Genomic DNA, 19,587 nt, shown 5'->3' on the forward strand with positions numbered 1-19,587 from the left:
TTCAAAAATAAAACAAAATTAAAGTTAAAATCATGTTTTATTACACATTATTCAAAAATATCGGTAAAAACATTTTCATATTATAGTAGTAGCACATAATGATACCTAAGTGTAGTAGTCCTATAATTATTTTATTAAAATTTAATGATATTACACAGACATGGTTATTTGATTAATACACAAAATATACTAGATAATTATGTTAATGTGAACTATAAAGTACAAGTTTGTTATTAAAACAATTATGATCAAATCTTGCTTTATTGACTTCTGTCAGTAACTAGCACATACAGTTTAGCTTAAAACTAAATAAAAAGAAGACAATTTAGCTAATAAATGTTTTTACATCATGTGTATTGACAAATATTACTTAAACAACACAGGGAATAAATCGTTTCAAAAAGTTACATTTACAGTTACATACCTATTGTTAAACATAAATTATATCACTTCTGAAAATAGTTCTATCTTAAAACCTCCATCATCTTCAACGCACATGACAGCAGTGACATAGTCACCTCTGTTAACCTCCAGTGGTTGGTCCTTATAGAAAACAGAACTATGCACGAAACTGGACTTTCGTTTGGTGGATATTTCTGCAGCACCATCCATTACTTTGATCACATACCAACATAGCATACCATTGCATGCCCCGTCTCTCTCGACGTGTACTGAAACTACACAGGGTATCATACTGTGACAGCTGTCAGTTAAGTGTACTGGTCGAGACATATTTTTGTGTTCCAACCGCGTCGGGTCAACGTAGGTTATCTGCGATTCTGTGAATGTGTTGGTCCTCGATCCTGGAGGCATAGCAGACATAGCTTTCTCGGTTAATTTATTGTGTTTATCCAACAATTCACTGCTGATGAGTTGGACCTTCATAGACACATTTGGCATAAATAATCCCCCTTCTTGTAATCGCGCATGCTTCAGTAGTTTAGCCAGGCTATAAAGTGATCTGTCGATGTTGCCACTCATATGTAATATGTCACAATAAACTGCGTGGAATCTTTTGCCGTCAAACGGCTCAAGAGACAAGTTTTCGTAAAGCAATATTTCCACTCTGGACAGGCAAATATTGTGCCTACGGAAAACCTTTTTAAAAAACTTTTTATCTTGACGATCACGGGCCATACAAATGAGAGATTGCGCTCCTCGCTTCATCATCATCATCCCGAAGACAGGAAACGGACACAAATCTACAACGTCGACTTCTTCTATCTCCACCATTTGTGTTAAATGAACTGTTGCTATTTGTGCACTTTTAATAATCTCATTAATATAGACGTCATCGTTCAGGAACGTTGTTAATTGCTTTGACACTCTCGTTATTCGTTTTCTACAATCTGGCAGAAATCTTAGTCTCCCGCCAAATGTTGAGAACTGAGCAATGAAAGATTCACCTTCTGTGTATTGCATTGGTATAAAATCATGAAACACAGCTTGTTTCCACGCATCTGATCTCTCTTCTGATCTAGGATCGGTTGTCATAACGATGTCCTCGGTTATAAAAAGTTTGAAAAATCCTACCAGTGCATTAACTTCACCGCTACTTGTAACCGTCAATTTTGCATTGTCTGAAAAGATATTGGCTATTTTTTTGTTAACATCGGCAAACGAATTAAAGTTTATTTCAAAGACTAACTCTTCTTGCGTCACGAACTCTAAGTCTTTGTATGTGAAGATGTCTTCACCAAAGTATGGATCACGGCTATGTGTTTCTGTGTGTAAAAACAAGTCTTGAACACCAAGGAGTGTTTTAGCATCCGCAGAAATTTGGTATTTTTTTTTAATCTGCTCACAGCGGACGCCAATAACATAAAATTCAGCCCGGCCAGGAATTACCCGCGCTGAAGGTGTAAGAACCCTATTCCAAGCCGATAGGATGGTAAATAATAGCTCACTACCTAAAAGGCCGGCGTCAAATCTATTTGTTATCACAAGCAGGTTGCTTCTGTAGGAGCCAACTTCAATATCTTCAATATCTTCTATCTTGGTTCCTTTTTCGATTAAAAAGAAGTCTTGTTTCGGGTCTTCGAATGAATGTTGTATCGATTGTTCTGCTGATTCCTTACTTTCATTTTCTTCTTCTTTCCTCAGGATAGAGGTTTGAATTATACCTCGTAAATATTTACCAAGTCTTTGATCGTCATTCAGCAAGCTGTATTCGTCCCGGGAGTACAGCAACCTCTTTGTTAAATTCAGGTATTTTTGTGCTCTTACTAGGTTTTTGTCGATTTGAACCGCCTTTTCAAAATGAAGGTGGGCAATATGAATCTCTTGCTGGCGTAGAAAATATTCACCAGCACTATATAGGAAATGAGTGTTACCTGGAAATTCTTCTAAGGCGACCTTATAATTCCTGATTATTTGTGCGTTGTCGTTTTGTTCTGCCAACACGTCGTTGTATTGGTCCAAGGTCGTCCGAAATTGCATTTCCATATCCTTTTTTAGGTGAGGAGGGTTATCTCGGATGGATGTCAAATAGAGCTCAAACGCTTCTCGGTGAAGATCTAATTCCGCCGAAAGCTGCGCTTCTCCAGTGCTGTAGATTGGGTCTGGTACTGGGTCGTCCATTCTGTTTTATCTTCTTGTCTCACTAAGTTCACTTGCCGAATGCTTGAATTAACACCTACTTATCACTTGAAGTGTTCACAAAGTTTGCTTGTATGATTTGTAGATAGCACTATATCACTTTCTTTAGAGATGGCTTGAATTTACACCCACTTGTCACTTGAAGTTTACTAATTGTTCACAAAGTTCGCTTGTATGAGTTGTCTAAATCACAGCACTATTATCACAATTTTAGAGATGACTTGAATTAACACCCACTTGTCACTTGAAGTATAGGTACTTTGAAGTTAACTTGGATCTCAAGAACTGATGACCGACCAGGCTTGTGTCCAAAGGCAGACTGACTCCACACCCAGCTAGCTCCTACCCCGTTTGGGCACTCGTAATGCAAAACGGTACATTACGAATCAAACAATATCTTTTAACGAGTCCAGGTAGTTTTACGGACAAAGGGTTTGTGATAAGTAAAATGTACTCTAATGACAGTTCAAGCTAAACTATTGTCATCTAAGTATTGGATGGCAGGTTTTTACCTTATCATGAAAACGTTTCTTATCTGTAAGATGGGCATGGCGTGGTATTTTGTAAACAATGAAAGCTCTATTGTTTAAGTTCAAACATTTCTGTTTAATACAGAAAATAGCAAAAGGTTAACTTACGTTCTGTGTGGTATTTTCAACTTAAATTTTTGCACATTTTGCAAACTAGTTTTTTTTAAATGCGTTTCCGTGTATGCTGTTACAAAGTATTTAGTGACATTCAAATTAAATCTCGAACGAATGATTATACTTATTGCATACCTAATAATAATATCATCTGCTTATTTATTTCATAAAATATTGAGCGAGTTTAATGCCGTATGGCTTTTTGTGCCAGTTAATCTTCGGGAAAAGTAAGCAAGCGAAATTAGATATCATTGTCAATATCTAATATTCGTTTTTCAAATAATTTAAAATAATAACTATTTAATTTATTTATTATTATTCTAATTTCTGTTGTTTCATCATCATCGTCCACTGCTAAACACAGGTCTCCCCCAATGCTTTCCATGTTGCCTGGTTGATAGTGACCTGCTTCCAGCGCCTTCCTGCTACCTTTACGATGTCGTCGGTCCACCTTGTAGGTGGACGTTCTGTTGGTTCATGGTACGATAAAATAGAGTTGGTCACTTTTGCCTATTAAAATTTATTTTCTGGGTTCAATTAGCCACAGTAGAACACACATAGCTATAGCTTTTTCAAAAGAGTCCCTGAACTTAAATTTTAATATGCTTATTAATTTTGTCGGCCGTTTGGTGTAGTGGTTCAGAACAGACTACTATGCCGAGAGGTCCCAGGTTCGATTCCCGGCCGGGAAGAAATTGAAATGATGAATTTTAATTTCTGTGACGGGTCTGGGTGATACTATGTATAATAATGTATGTATTTAAAAAAAAGTATATAAGTAGTTAATATCCGTTAAGCTAAGTAAGGGTTTGTGATAAGTAAAATGTACTGTAATGACAATTAAAGCTAAGCTATTGTCATCTAGTATTGAATGGCAGGTTCTTACCTTATCATGAAAACGTTTCTTATCTGTAAGATGGGCATGGTGTGGTATTTTGTAAACAATGAAAGCTCTATTGTTTAAGTTCAAACATTTTCTGTTTAATACAGAAAATAGCAAAAGGTTAACCTACGTTCTGCGTGGTATTTTGAACTATTGCAGACTTTGCAAACTAGTTTTTAATTTAAAATGCGTTTCCATGTACACTGTTACAAAGTATTTAGAGTGACATTTAAATTAAATCTCGAACGAATGATTAAATACTTATTGCATACCTAATAATATCATATGATTATTTATTTATTTAAACTTTAATGCCTAAGCGCTCCTGCACACGACGCCGCCACCGCGCCGTCAAAGCGATGTAATAATTTCGCGGCGGCGCACACTGGATCGAGCCCATCCATACAAAGCGTTGGACAATAGACATCGCTTCCTTACCCAGTGTTTTTAAATTAAAATGAGATTGCGTCAACGTAGTAACTTTAAATTTTTACAGTGTAAGGTTGACAAGTTTATCTTTTTAATGTGATAGGTTTTATGTACTTATAAGATGGCAGTTAATATAGGTGAAAAAAATTCTCAAAATATAGTGATGAAAAACTTGTACATTTTATTGTTCAATTAAAAGCAAATACTCACTCATTTCGGTCTATTTCCATATTTGAAGAGTAACATAATCTAACAATACTCTAAATTTGTTCTCATTAAGCGTTAAAATTATATAAATAATAAAGATTATATCAATTATATTATTAAAGAAATATTTTTGTAAACGCCTGATTTTTCATTGCACACAATCACTTTGTTCGATTTTGTCGAGCTTGATTTCATATTCTGTTAGCTGTTAGATACATACAAATGCAATTTTATAGGGACTTGGCGGACTACAAAACTGACTCCAATTAACAGATCGCCTACGCCAGCGCGCCAATCTACGTTTGTTGCTAAAAACTGGTTCTCATTATAATGACACTGACTGCTTCTTCTTGCGACAAACAGTGTCAATAAAATTATTGATTTTTTTCGATAGTTATCTGATAAATCAAATGTGCAACTCAGTACATACCTAACACAATCATAAATTAAGAAAAAAAATACGTACAATATTATTTTTTTACTATGTCTGTTTTAAGTTTATAGTATTTCTTTATGTTCATAAAGTATTAACTACGTTAGTACTTACCTCTGTTTATCTGAAGAAGAGAGTGTATGCGAAAACAGCTCTACTCGTAGTATCCTAGCTAAAGAACTAGCGCGACCTTTCATCGTGGTTTTTAATAATGCATACAAATCTCTATTTGACTTGAGGTTTTTCATTTTAATGAGTATTTTTTTACTGAATTGCACACGATAAACAATTAACATCTTTGGTTTACCTGACATTATTTTAGTGTAACGAATTTTTTGTCAAAATTGTTAAAGATCGCCCAAGATGTCAACTAAAACAAGCAGTTTTTCAATTCCATAAATACCTTGTAAAATACGTAAAAATAGCCAAGCTAGATGTTTTTTAGGCATTCATTTTAACACACAGATTAAGATAAAGGTATAAACTAAAACATTATTAACTATTAACATAAATCGAGTTAACGAAATTGGATAAAATTAAATTGACAATACAACAGAAGTCAGAAAATTCATGATTTTGACTTTGTTCACTTTACGGTCGCACCACATAGCTATGATAGTAGATCACGACGTCTTGATATTAATGATATTTAATTTTGATAGAATGAAGTCTCATCTTTCAACTTATGTGCAAATCAATCTTGTTTTAAGTAGTTGCATTTAAAGCACCATTTCCAACGCTTTTTATAGGATCGATCCAATGTGCGGCGGAGCGGCAGCGGGCTTCACGCGGCGCGTATAAACAGTGCAACAGGGCCGGGCGGCGCGGCGGCGGAGCGCTTATAATTCATTTAATATTGGGCGAGTTAAATTCCTATTGGCTTTTTGTGCCAGTTAATCTTCGGTAAAAATAAGCAAGCGAAATTAGGTTTCATTGTCATTATCTATTATTTGTATTTCAAATAATTTAATATAATAATTTAATCATTATTATTCTAATTCTGTTGTTTCATCATCATCATCGTCCACTGCTGAACACAAGTCTCCCCCAATGCTGTCCATGTTGCCCGGTTGGTAGTGACCTGCGTCCAGCGCCTTCCTGCTACTTTTACGATGTCGTCGGTCCACCTTGTAGGTGGACGTTTTGTTATTTTTTCATGGTAAGATAAAATAAAGTTGGTCACTTTTGTCTATTTCTGGGTCCAAATAGCCACAGTAGAACCTATAGCTTGTTTAGAAGAATCTATAGCTTTTTTTTTTAAAGAGGCCCTAAGCTGAATATGCTTATTTGTTACGAGTGGGTCTAGCGGCGTAGCGGGGTTCGAACCCGTATTTCTCGGTCAATTCAACACTATTGGGTGCCATTGGGTCATCAAAATTACGTGTATGTTGGTTACTTGGGTACCTACCTTATTTATTTTTATTGTGTACCATAGCCTCTTATTCAGTAAGATCAATATACTATTATTATGCTGCGTTACCCACTGGATTTTATAGTTTTAACATTTCTCGAATCATCTTTGACTTACAGGAATATAAAAATACTACTAATTTTATTTTAATACTAGCTTTCCGCCTTCGCCCGCTTGGACTTTTGTCTGTCACAGAAAAACTTTATCGCGCGCGTCCCTGTTATGGCTGACTTAGTTTATGGCATTTCCAAATTTTATTTTGTCTTTTCAACATAGCCCCTTCCATAATAGAAATTAGATAAATAATTACTTCGATAGCATGAAAACTCCCCAAAATATGTTTCTTTGACAAAGTTTCCCACAAACGCTTCATACAAACTTCGTGTTATGACATCGCGCCGTGGTACTTTTTATGCATCGCTTATGGAATTTTCTCAGCAGCTGTCTAACTAATTATCGTGTTTTTTAAAATGGTAACTCAAGTCTGATATAAATTTTATTGTACTATTTTTATACACCACTACATTTTTATGACCGAAAAAAAAATTCTGGATAATGAGTTACTGATACTGATCCTATTTAAGCAAAAAAAGTTAAATAAAGTTACTCAAAATTTCATCCCAAAATTGGTAATTTATGGACACACGCGTCATTAGTCGTCATTCGTCTAACACTTATTAGAACTCAAAATTACTTGAAATGTTGCATTAAAATGGTCTAAGTTAGCTAAGTAAGTAATAATAACACTGGAAGCGTGGTCGAGGCGTGAGCGAGACAGACAGATCGGGGCAATGTGCGAGCGCGTACGATTACTCTAGCGAGCAGCGGAGTGCCCCGGCTGTGACGCGTAAAATAGCGCGGACTAAAGAAAATTTAATAAAAAATTTAACTTTATAAAAAAACATTTTTTACACATTTCTACATAACCTGTTTAGATTTATTCGGTGATAAAAATGTAGTAGTGTATAAAATGGGTTATTCAAAAATAAAACAAAATTAAAGTTAAAATCATGTTTTATTACACATTATTCAAAAATATCGGTAAAAACATTTTCATATTATAGTAGTAGCACATAATGATACCTAAGTGTAGTAGTCCTATAATTATTTTATTAAAATTTAATGATATTACACAGACATGGTTATTTGATTAATACACAAAATATACTAGATAATTATGTTAATGTAAACTATTAAGTACAAGTTTGTTATATTAAAACAATTATGATCAAATCTTGCATTATTGACTTCTGTCAGTAACTACCACATACAGTTTAGCTTAAAACTAAATAAAAAGAAGACAATTTAGCTAATAAAATGTTTTTACATCATGTATATTTGACAAATATACATACACAACACAGGGAATAAATCGTTTCAAAAAGTTACATTTACAGTTACATACCTATTGTTAAACATAAATTATATCACTTCTGAAAATAGTTCTATCTTAAAACCTCCATCATCTTCAACGCACATGACAGCAGTGACATAGTCACCTCTGTTAACCTCCAGTGGTTGGTCCTTATAGAAAACAGAACTATGCACGAAACTGGACTTTCGTTTGGTGGATATTTCTGCAGCACCATCCATTACTTTGATCACATACCAACATAGCATACCATTGCATGCCCCGTCTCTCTCGACGTGTACTGAAACTACACAGGGTATCATATCATACTGTGACAGCTGTCAGTTAAGTGTACTGGTCGAGACATATTTTTGTGTTCCAACCGCGTCGGGTCAACGTAGGTTATCTGCGATTCTGTGAATGTGTTGGTCCTCGATCCTGGAGGCATAGCAGACATAGCTTTCTCGGTTAATTTATTGTGTTTATCCAACAATTCACTGCTGATGAGTTGGACCTTCATAGACACATTTGGCATAAATAATCCCCCTTCTTGTAATCGCGCATGCTTCAGTAGTTTAGCCAGGCTATAAAGTGATCTGTCGATGTTGCCACTCATATGTAATATGTCACAATAAACTGCGTGGAATCTTTTGCCGTCAAACGGCTCAAGAGACAAGTTTTCGTAAAGCAATATTTCCACTCTGGACAGGCAAATATTGTGCCTACGGAAAACCTTTTTAAAAAACTTTTTATCTTGACGATCACGGGCCATACAAATGAGAGATTGCGCTCCTCGTTTCATCATCATCATCCCGAAGACAGGAAACGGACACAAATCTACAACGTCGACTTCTTCTATCTCCACCATTTGTGTTAAATGAACTGTTGCTATTTGTGCACTTTTAATAATCTCATTAATATAGACGTCATCGTTCAGGAACGTTGTTAATTGCTTTGACACTCTCGTTATTCGTTTTCTACAATCTGGCAGAAATCTTAGTCTCCCGCCAAATGTTGAGAACTGAGCAATGAAAGATTCACCTTCTGTGTATTGCATTGGTATAAAATCATGAAACACAGCTTGTTTCCACGCATCTGATCTCTCTTCTGATCTAGGATCGTTTGTCATAACGATGTCCTCGGTTATAAAAAGTTTGAAAAATCCTACCAGTGCATTGACTTCACCGCTACTTGTAACCGTCAATTTTGCATTGTCTGAAAAAATATTGGCTATTTTTTTGTTAACATCGGCAAACGAATTAAAGTTTATTTCAAAGACTAACTCTTCTTGCGTCACGAACTCTAAGTCTTTGTATGTGAAGATGTCTTCACCAAAGTATGGATCACGGCTATGTGTTTCTGTGTGTAAAAACAAGTCTTGAACACCAAGGAGTGTTTTAGCATCCGCAGAAATTTGGTATTTTTTTTTAATCTGCTCACAGCGGACGCCAATAACATAAAATTCAGCCCGGCCAGGAATTACCCGCGCTGAAGGTGTAAGAACCCTATTCCAAGCCGATAGGATGGTAAATAATAGCTCACTACCTAAAAGGCCGGCGTCAAATCTATTTGTTATCAGAAGCAGGTTGCTTCTGCAGGAGCCAACTTCAATATCTTCAATATCTTCTATCTTGGTTCCTTTTTCGATTAAAAAGAAGTCTTGTTTCGGGTCTTCGAATGAATGTTGTATCGATTGTTCTGCTGATTCCTTACTTTCATTTTCTTCTTCTTTCCTCAGGATAGAGGTTTGAATTATACCTCGTAAATATTTACCAAGTCTTTGATCGTCATTCAGCAAGCTGTATTCGTCCCGGGAGTACAGCAACCTCTTTGTTAAATTCAGGTATTTTTGTGCTCTTACTAGGTTTTTGTCGATTTGAACCGCCTTTTCAAAATGAAGGTGGGCAATATGAATCTCTTGCTGGCGTAGAAAATATTCACCAGCACTATATAGGAAATGAGTGTTACCTGGAAATTCTTCTAAGGCGACCTTATAATTCCTGATTATTTGTGCGTTGTCGTTTTGTTCTGCCAACACGTCGTTGTATTGGTCCAAGGTCGTCCGAAATTGCATTTCCATATCCTTTTTTAGGTGAGGAGGGTTGTCTCGGATGGATGTCAAATAGAGCTCAAACGCTTCTCGGTGAAGATCTAATTCCGCCGAAAGCTGCGCTTCTCCAGTGCTGTAGATTGGGTCTGGTACTGGGTCGTCCATTCTGTTTTATCTTCTTGTCTCACTAAGTTCACTTGCCGAATGCTTGAATTAACACCTACTTATCACTTGAAGTGTTCACAAAGTTTGCTTGTATGATTTGTAGATAGCACTATATCACTTTCTTTAGAGATGACTTGAATTAACACCCACTTGTCACTTGAAGTATAGGTACTTTGAAGTTAACTTGGATCTCAAGAACTGATGACCGACCAGGCTTGTGTCCAAAGGCAGACTGACTCCACACCCAGCTAGCTCCTACCCCGTTTGGGCACTCGTAATGCAAAACGGTACATTACGAATCAAACAATATCTTTTAACGAGTCCAGGTAGTTTTACGGACAAAGGGTTTGTGATAAGTAAAATGTACTCTAATGACAGTTCAAGCTAAACTATTGTCATCTAGTATTGGATGGCAGGTTTTTACCTTATCATGAAAACGTTTCTTATCTGTAAGATGGGCATGGCGTGGTATTTTTAACCGACTTCAAAAAAGGAGGAGGTTATGTAAACAATGAAAGCTCTATTGTTTAAGTTCAAACATTTCTGTTTAATACAGAAAATAGCAAAAGGTTAACTTACGTTCTGTGTGGTATTTTCAACTTAAATTTTTGCACATTTTGCAAACTAGTTTTTTTTAAATGCGTTTCCATGTATGCTGTTACAAAGTATTTAGTGACATTCAAATTAAATCTCGAACGAATGATTATACTTATTGCATACCTAATAATATCATCTGCTTATTTATTTAAACTTTAATGCCTTATAATTCATAAAATATTGAGCGAGTTTAATGCCGTCTGGCTTTTTGTGCCAGTTAATCTTCGGGAAAAATAAGCAAGCGAAATTAGATTTCATTGTCAATATCTATTATTCGTTTTTCAAATAATTTAAAATAATAATAATTTAATGTATTTATTATTATTCTAATTTCTGTTGTTTCATCATCATCGTCCACTGCTAAACACAGGTCTCCCCCAATGCTTTCCATGTTGCCTGGTTGATAGTGACCTGCTTCCAGCGCCTTCCTGCTACCTTTACGATGTCGTCGGTCCACCTTGTAGGTGGACGTTCTGTTGGTTCATGGTACGATAAAATAGAGTTGATCACTTTTGCCTATTAAAATTTATTTTCTGGGTTCAATTAGCCACAGTAGAACACACATAGCTATAGCTTTTTCAAAAGAGTCCCTGAACTTAAATTTTAATATGCTTATTAATTTTGTCGGCCGTTTGGTGTAGTGGTTCAGAACAGACTACTATGCCGAGAGGTCCCAGGTTCGATTCCCGGCCGGGAAGAAGTTGAAATGATGAATTTTAATTTCTGTGACGGGTCTGGGTGATACTATGTATAATAATGTATGTATTTAAAAAAAAGTATATAAGTAGTTAATATCCGTTAAGCTAAGTAAGGGTTTGTGATAAGTAAAATGTACTGTAATGACAATTAAAGCTAAGCTATTGTCATCTAGTATTGAATGGCAGGTTCTTACCTTATCATGAAAACGTTTCTTATCTGTAAGATGGGCATGGTGTGGTATTTTGTAAACAATGAAAGCTCTATTGTTTAAGTTCAAACATTTTCTGTTTAATACAGAAAATAGCAAAAGCTTAACCTACGTTCTGCGTGGTATTTTGAACTATTGCAGACTTTGCAACTAGTTTTTAATTTAAAATGCGTTTCCATGTACACTGTTACAAAGTATTTAGAGTGACATTTAAATTAAATCTCGAACGAATGATTAATTACTTATTGCATACCTAATAATATCATCTGATTATTTATTTAAACTTTAATGCCTAAGCGCTCCTGCACACGACGCCGCCACCGCGCCGTCAAAGCGATGTAATAATTTCGCGGCGGCGCACACTGGATCGAGCCCATCCATACAAAGCGTTGGACATCGCTTCCTTACTCAGTGTTTTTAAAATAAAGTGAGATTGCGTCAACGTAGTAACTTTAAATTTTTACAGTGTAAGGTTGACAAGTTTATCTTTTTAATGTGATAGGTTTTATGTACTTATAAGATGGCAGTTAATATAGGTGAAAAAAATTCTCAAAATATAGTGATGAAAAACTTGTACATTTTATTGTTCAATTAAAAGCAAATACTCACTCATTTTGGTCTATTTCCATATTTGAAGAGTAACATAATCTAACAATGCTCTAAATTTGTTCTCATTAAGCGTTAAAATTATATAAATAATAAAGATTATATCAATTATACAGGGTGGAAACGATAAGTGATCTCACTCGATTATTTCTAAACCATACAAGATATCGAAAAACTGGTTCCTGATCCTGAAAGTGCTTTACGAGCTCCTTCAAACGGCACCAATAACAGGTTACAGAATAAACTGGATCTATCCGCAAATTCAATGTTTCCGGCTTCCATACATTTGGTACAGCCTCATAATATTAAAAACTACAGAAGGTATCGTAAAACTGGTTACTGATCCTAAAAGTGCTTCACGAGCTCTATCCAACGGTATCAATATTAAGTTACAGAATAAACTGGATCTAACCAAAAATCCAATGTTTCCATCTCCCATACATTTAGTACTACCACAGTCATGGCACTCATCTCTTGATACAACACTTTATAGCAAGTAAAGCATAAAACTAATTTTTTCCTTGAATAATTTTAAATAAAAATGCAATTTACGAGTTTTTTTTAGGTTCATTATTTAATTTTAAAAAATTACACTTATTATTGTGTGGTTGGCATACATTTAGTATGGAAGCTGGAAACATTGAATTTTCAGATACTTCCAGTTTATTCTGTAACCTGTTATTGGTACCGTTTGAAAGAGTTCGTAAAACTAAAGCACTTTCAGGGTCAGTAACCAGTTTTTCGATAACTTGTATGGTTTAGAAATTATCGAGTGAGATCACTTATCGTTTCCACCCTGTATTTTTTTTTTTTTTTCTCTTATATCCGTGGTCCCAGCGGCAATCTGTAGGGAACTACAATAATCCACTCCTGTGTCCGTTTGCACTGTTCTTTGTCATGGGTAGGGTGGAGTCCAGTGACTCAGTTGCCCTCAGTGGTCATGGTTTCTCAACTGTCCTGGAATCTACTAAGGAGACCCCTGACACTAGCTCTTTGCAGTCTGCTGAATAGGAAGCCTTCAATGGTCATGAGTTGTTGTACTGAAGAGTTTGGATGATTTGAAAGTCTATCCTTGTAGCGGAGTGTGTGGCTCTTTATTTCCTCTCTGACTGTGGGCAATGGCAAGTCCTGATAGATGAGCTTGTTGCTGATATACCATGGGATTTGGTAAATCAAACGTATGGCTTTTGTCTGAAAGCGCTCGATTATGTCGAGATTGGAGTTGGCAGCTGTTCCCCACAGCTGTATCCCGTAGGTCCAGATAGGTTTAAGGATGGTTTTGTAGACCATCATTTTGCTACTGGCGTTCAGCTGTGACTGGCCTCCGACAAGCCACATCATGTTTCTTAGTTTGGCATCTAGGTGCTTCCTCTTTGTCCATATATGCTTTCTCCAGGTTAGCCTGCGGTCCAGGTGCAAGCCCAGATACCTAACGTCCTCAGCCTGAGGTATTTTGATACCATTAAGTTTGACCGGTGGGCAGGACTTTCTTCTGAGAGTGAAGGTTACATGCACAGATTTTTCTCCGTTCGCTTTAATACGCCATGAATGGTACCATTTCTCCATTTCCGTCAGGCTTTCCTGGAGATAGAGTGAGGCCGTGACTGGATCGTCGTGTGTTGCCATTGTTACCGTGTCGTCAGCAAAGGTGCCTGTGAATGTATTTGTAGTTGTTGGCAGGTCTGCGGTAAACAATAGGTACAGCACGGGCCCCAAGACACTACCCTGGGGTATACCGGACGCTATGTTGCATAGGGCAGAACAAGAGTCTCCAGATCTGACTTCGAAGCATCTGTCTCCCAAATACGACCCAAGTATTTCGTAGAACGGGCATGGGAGGTTCTGTTTCAGTTTGTACAAGAGCCCTTTATGCCAGACCTTGTCGAAAGCTTGACTTATGTCCAAGAACGCAGCTGAGCAGTATCGTTTCTTTTCTAGTGCTTCTGAGATGATGTTTATGGTTCTATGGACCTGTTCAGTAGTGGAGTGTCTTTCCCGGAAACCAAATTGGTGTTCAGGTATCAGATCACCGATGTGGGGCTTCATTCGTTTCAACAGAATTTTTTCGAATACCTTCGACATCAGCGGTAGAAGACTAATAGGTCTGTAGGAAGATGTAGCGTTTGGGGGCTTACCGGGTTTGAGAATTATGATAATTTGAGAAATCTTCCATTGGCCCGGGTAGAGTCTAGTTCTCAAGATGGCGTTGAATATATTATATGTTATTAGCATGATTGCCCTTCTAGGTAGCTCCTTCAATACCCTGCCAGTGATGAGGTCATAACCTGGCGCTTTGTTTGGCTTTAGGTCTTTAATTATGTGCTGTATTTCTCTCGGCGACACATGTCGAATTGGCAGGGAGAGCTGGTTGCAAGACTCGAGGTACGTGTCTATCTCAGTTTCGCTCCTGGAGTAGTTAGTCGGTGGATTCGGTTTGAAGACGTTAGTCAGATGTTCCGCAAACGCATTGGCCTTTTCTTGGTCACTACGGGCCCATTCCCCATTTGGTAGTTTTATGGGAGGAGACGATTTTATCGGGCGATTCAGTGTCTTGGTTGCCTTCCAGAGCGAGTAATCCGTGCTGCTATCCGGGGAAAGATTTTTTAGATAAGTTTGCAAGGACTCATTCTCAGCCACCGAGATCAGCTCAGTAACCTTCCTGGAGCAATGATTGAAGTTCTTCTTATCGTCCGGACATCGTGTTGTCTGCCAGATTTTTCTTAGGCGTCTTCTTTCCTTAATTTTGTCTCTAATTAGCTTGTTGTAAGGCTTTTTGTGGTGCATTTCTTTGGTGTTATATTGTGTTGAGCTCCAGGCTGCTTGTTGAATTTTGACATTCAATTGCTCTACGCCTTCTTCAATGTCCTTGAGTGACTTTAACGGGACATTGAGGTTTAAGTTTGTGTCTAGGTTTTCTCTGAACTGATCCCAGTCTGTCGATCCATTGTACAATCCCGGAGGACTCACGTTGAGTGCGAAGTTACCACTGATACTTATGACAACAGGTGAGTGGTCAGAATATAGATCAGCCACGCTTTCAACGGTAGCGTAGTTTCTGGATATGCCTCTCATTACAAAAAAGTCCAGGAGATCAGGGACTTTGTTTGTATCCGCCGGCCAATAAGTTGGTTGCCCGCCTGAGAGCCACTGGATCTGTTCTTTCATCAAAGCCATGTAAAGCTGTCGCCCACGAGGGAGTATCATGCGGGAGCCCCATGCCGTGTGTTTGGCGTTCCAGTCTCCACCTGCAATAAAGCGTAGGCCGAGTGTATCGAAGAATTTGCTGAAGTCTTCATGCTGTATTATTAAAGAAATATTTTTGTAAACGCCTGATTTTTCATTGCACACAATCACTTTGTTCGATTTTGTCGAGCTTGATTTCATATTCTGTTAGCTGTTAGATACATACAAATGCAATTTTATAGGGACTTGGCGGACTACAAAACTGACTCCAATTAACAGATCGCCTACGCCAGCGCGCCAATCTACGTTTGTTGCTAAAAACTGGTTCTCATTATAATGACACTGACTGCTTCTTCTTGCGACAAACAGTGTCAATAAAATTATTGATTTTTTTCGATAGTTATCTGATAAATCAAATGTGCAACTCAGTACATACCTAACACAATCATAAATTAAGAAAAAAAATACGTACAATATTATTTTTTTACTATGTCTGTTTTAAGTTTATAGTATTTCTTTATGTTCATAAAGTATTAACTACGTTAGTACTTACCTCTGTTTATCTGAAGAAGAGAGTGTATGCGAAAACAGCTCTAGTATCCTAGCTAAAGAACTAGCGCGACCTTTCATCGTGGTTTTTAATAATGCATAGAAATCTCTATTTGACTTGAGGTTTTTCATTTTAATGAGTATTTTTTTACTGAATTGCACACGATAAACAACTCATAAACCATAAATTTAACATCTTTGGTTTACCTGACATTATTTTAGTGTAACGAATTTTTTGTCAAAATTGTTAAAGATCGCCCAAGATGTCAACTAAAACAAGCAGTTTTTCAATTCCATAAATACCTTGTAAAATACGTAAAAATAGCCAAGCTAGATGTTTTTTAGGCATTCATTTTAACACACAGATTAAGATAAAGGTATAAACTAAAACATTATTAACTATTAACATAAATCGAGTTAACGAAATTGGATAAAATTAAATTGACAATACAACAGAAGTCAGAAAATTCATGATTTTGACTTTGTTCACTTTACGGTCGCACCACATAGCTATGATAGTAGATCATGACGTCTTGATATTAATGATATTTGATAGAATGAAGTCTCATCTTTCAACTTATGTGCAAATCAATCTTGTTTTAAGTAGTTGCATTTAAAGCACCATTTCCAACGCTTTTTATAGGATCGATCCAATGTGCGGCGGAGCGGCAGCGGGCTTCACGCGGCGCGTATAAACAGTGCAACAGGGCCGGGCGGCGCGGCGGCGGAGCGCTTATAATTCATTTAATATTGGGCGAGTTAAATTCCTTATGGCTTTCTGTGCCAGTTAATCTTCGGTAAAAATAAGCAAGCGAAATTAGGTTTCATTGTCATTATCTATTATTTGTATTTCAAATAATTTAATATAATAATTTAATCATTACTAGCTGACCCGGCGAACTTCGTACCGCCTTAGCGTAGAGATTTTCTTTATATTTTTTTCCGTAAAAACCTTGTACATAGTATTAGAAAACTACAAAAAAAAAAATCAGCCAAATCGGTCAAGCCGTTTTCATGTTATGTCGTGACAACGGAAAACGGGTTTCATTTTTATATACAGGGTGTTAGGTAAATGGGTATATGAGCCGACACTGGCCCATGTTAACATGGTCATATAAATGGTATGGTGAAGTCAGAAAATTGATATCTTCATTTTAATTATTTTATTTTTCAAACAAATCGGATTTTATAAAATTAATTTTGTATGAAAATTAAAAAAATTAAAATGATGATATCAAATTTCTGACTTCACCATACCATTTATATGACGATGTTAACATGGGCTAGTGTCGGCTCATATACCCATTTACCTAACACCCTGTATACAGTGTGAGTCACGTTAAAGTGTACATATGAAAATAGATGAAACTAGACCTATTTTTATCGACAAAAAAGAGGTCAAAAAATTTTTGAGATTTTTTTTTAATTTTTTATAGATTTTTTTTTCTTCCAATTACTTATTGTAAAGAAAACGTAATAACTTTTAAACTAAGCGGTATATCCTGATAAAATAAAAACAGTAATAATGCTAAATAACAGGCAATACTAAAAAAATACATAAAATACACAAAAAATGCCAACAAATAATAAAAAATGATACTTTTTAAAAAAAATCTGCTTTTAAATTCGTGTTTTTTTTTGTTATTTGATAAATTTCTCCAAAAAATTCCCCTATAACCGGTGGTTTTTATTACTTTGTATTATTCTCTATCGTATTACCTTCGTAAAACCAAAAATCGCATGTCTCTATCCCTATCACAACGTTTGCAATGATCGTTTGAACTAAGCCTCTCCGGGCGCGCCATTCAACGCTTCGTTAACAACGAAACTGAAAATGGCTCTAGATTTGTAATTTTGATAAAGACAAGTTAGATTTCAAATAAAAACAAAAGATTTCGAAGTAAAATAAGCATTTTAGTTAAAATTAAAATTGTCTCTACCTGTAGCGGAGAATAATGTTGTGGCAGGCCTTTGTTCAAACGATCATAGCAAATGTTGTGATAGGGATAGAGACATGCGATTTTTGGTTTTACGAAGGTAATACGATAGAGAATAATACAAAGTAATAAAAATCACCGGTTATAGGGGCATTTTTTGGAGAAATTTATCAAATAACCAAAAAAACACGAATTTAAAAGCAGATTTTTTTCAAAAAGTATCATTTTTTATTATTTGTTGGCATTTTTTGTGTATTTTATGTATTTTTTTAGTATTGCCTGTTATTTAGCATTATTACTGTTTTTATTTTATCAGGATATACCGCTTAGTTTAAAAGTTATTACGTTTTCTTTACAATAAGTAATTGGAAGAAAAAAAATTCTATAAAAAATTAAAAAAAAATCTCAAAAATTTTTTGACCTCTTTTTTGTCGATAAAAATAGGTCTAGTTTCATCTATTTTCATATGTACACTTTAACGTGACTCACACTAGATTATTCTAATTCTGTTGTTTCATCATCATCATCGTCCACTGCTGAACACAAGTCTCCCCCAATGCTGTCCATGTTGCCCGGTTGGTAGTGACCTGCGTCCAGCGCCTTCCTGCTACCTTTACGATGTCGTCGGTCCACCTTGTAGGTGGACGTTTTGTTATTTTTTCATGGTAAGATAAAATAAAGTTGGTCACTTCTGTCTATTTCTGGGTCCAAATAGCCACAGTAGAACCTATAGCTTTTTTAGAAGAATTTATAGCTTTTTTTTTAAAGAGGCCCTAAGCTGAATATGCTTATTTGTTACGAGTAGGTCTAGCGGCGTAGCGGGGTTCGAACCCGTATTTCTCGGTCAATTCAACACTATTGGGTGCCATTGGGTCATCAAAATTACGTGTATGTTGGTTACTTGGGTGCCTACCTTATTTATTTTTATTGTGTACCATAGCCTCTTATTCAGTAAGATCAATATACTATTATTATGCTGCGTTACCCACTGGATTTTATAGTTTTAACATTTCTCGAATCATCTTTGACTTACAGGAATATAAAAATACTACTAATTTTATTTTAATACTAGCTTTCCGCCTTCGCCCGCTTGGACTTTTGTCTGTCACAGAAAAACTTTATCGCGCGCGTCCCTGTTATGGCTGACTTAGTTTATGGCATTTCCAAATTTTATTTTGTCTTTTCAACATAGCCCCTTCCATAATAGAAATTAGATAAATAATTACTTCGATAGCATGAAAACTCCCCAAAATATGTTTCTTTGACAAAGTTTCCCACAAACGCTTCATACAAACTTCGTGTTATGACATCGCGCCGTGGTACTTTTTATGCATCGCTTATGGAATTTTCTCAGCAGCTGTCTAACTAATTATCGTGTTTTTTAAAATGGTACTCATTGTACTATTTTTATACACCACTACATTTTTATGACCGAAAAAAAAATCTGGATAATGAGTTACTGATACTGATCCTATTTAAGCAAAAAAAGTTAAATAAAGTTACTCAAAATTTCATCCCAAAATTGGTAATTTATGGACACACGCGTCATTAGTCGTCATTCGTCTAACACTTATTAGAACTCAAAATTACTTGAAATGTTGCATTAAAATGGTCTAAGTTAGCTAAGTAAGTAATAA

General features: G+C 36.1%; 1 protein-coding gene across 1 annotated transcript; it reads right to left on the minus strand.

The window, feature by feature from the left end:
- Positions 1-441: 441 nt before the first annotated feature.
- LOC135078890 (uncharacterized) lies at positions 442-2,580 on the minus strand. Its single transcript, XM_063973467.1, has one exon. The coding sequence runs from the start codon at positions 2,578-2,580 to the stop codon at positions 442-444; it is 2,139 nt and encodes a 712-aa protein (XP_063829537.1).
- Positions 2,581-19,587: the final 17,007 nt, after the last annotated feature.

This window comes from Ostrinia nubilalis, chromosome 2 (assembly GCF_963855985.1).
Source record: "Ostrinia nubilalis chromosome 2, ilOstNubi1.1, whole genome shotgun sequence".
NCBI classification, from domain to species: domain Eukaryota; kingdom Metazoa; phylum Arthropoda; class Insecta; order Lepidoptera; family Crambidae; genus Ostrinia; species Ostrinia nubilalis.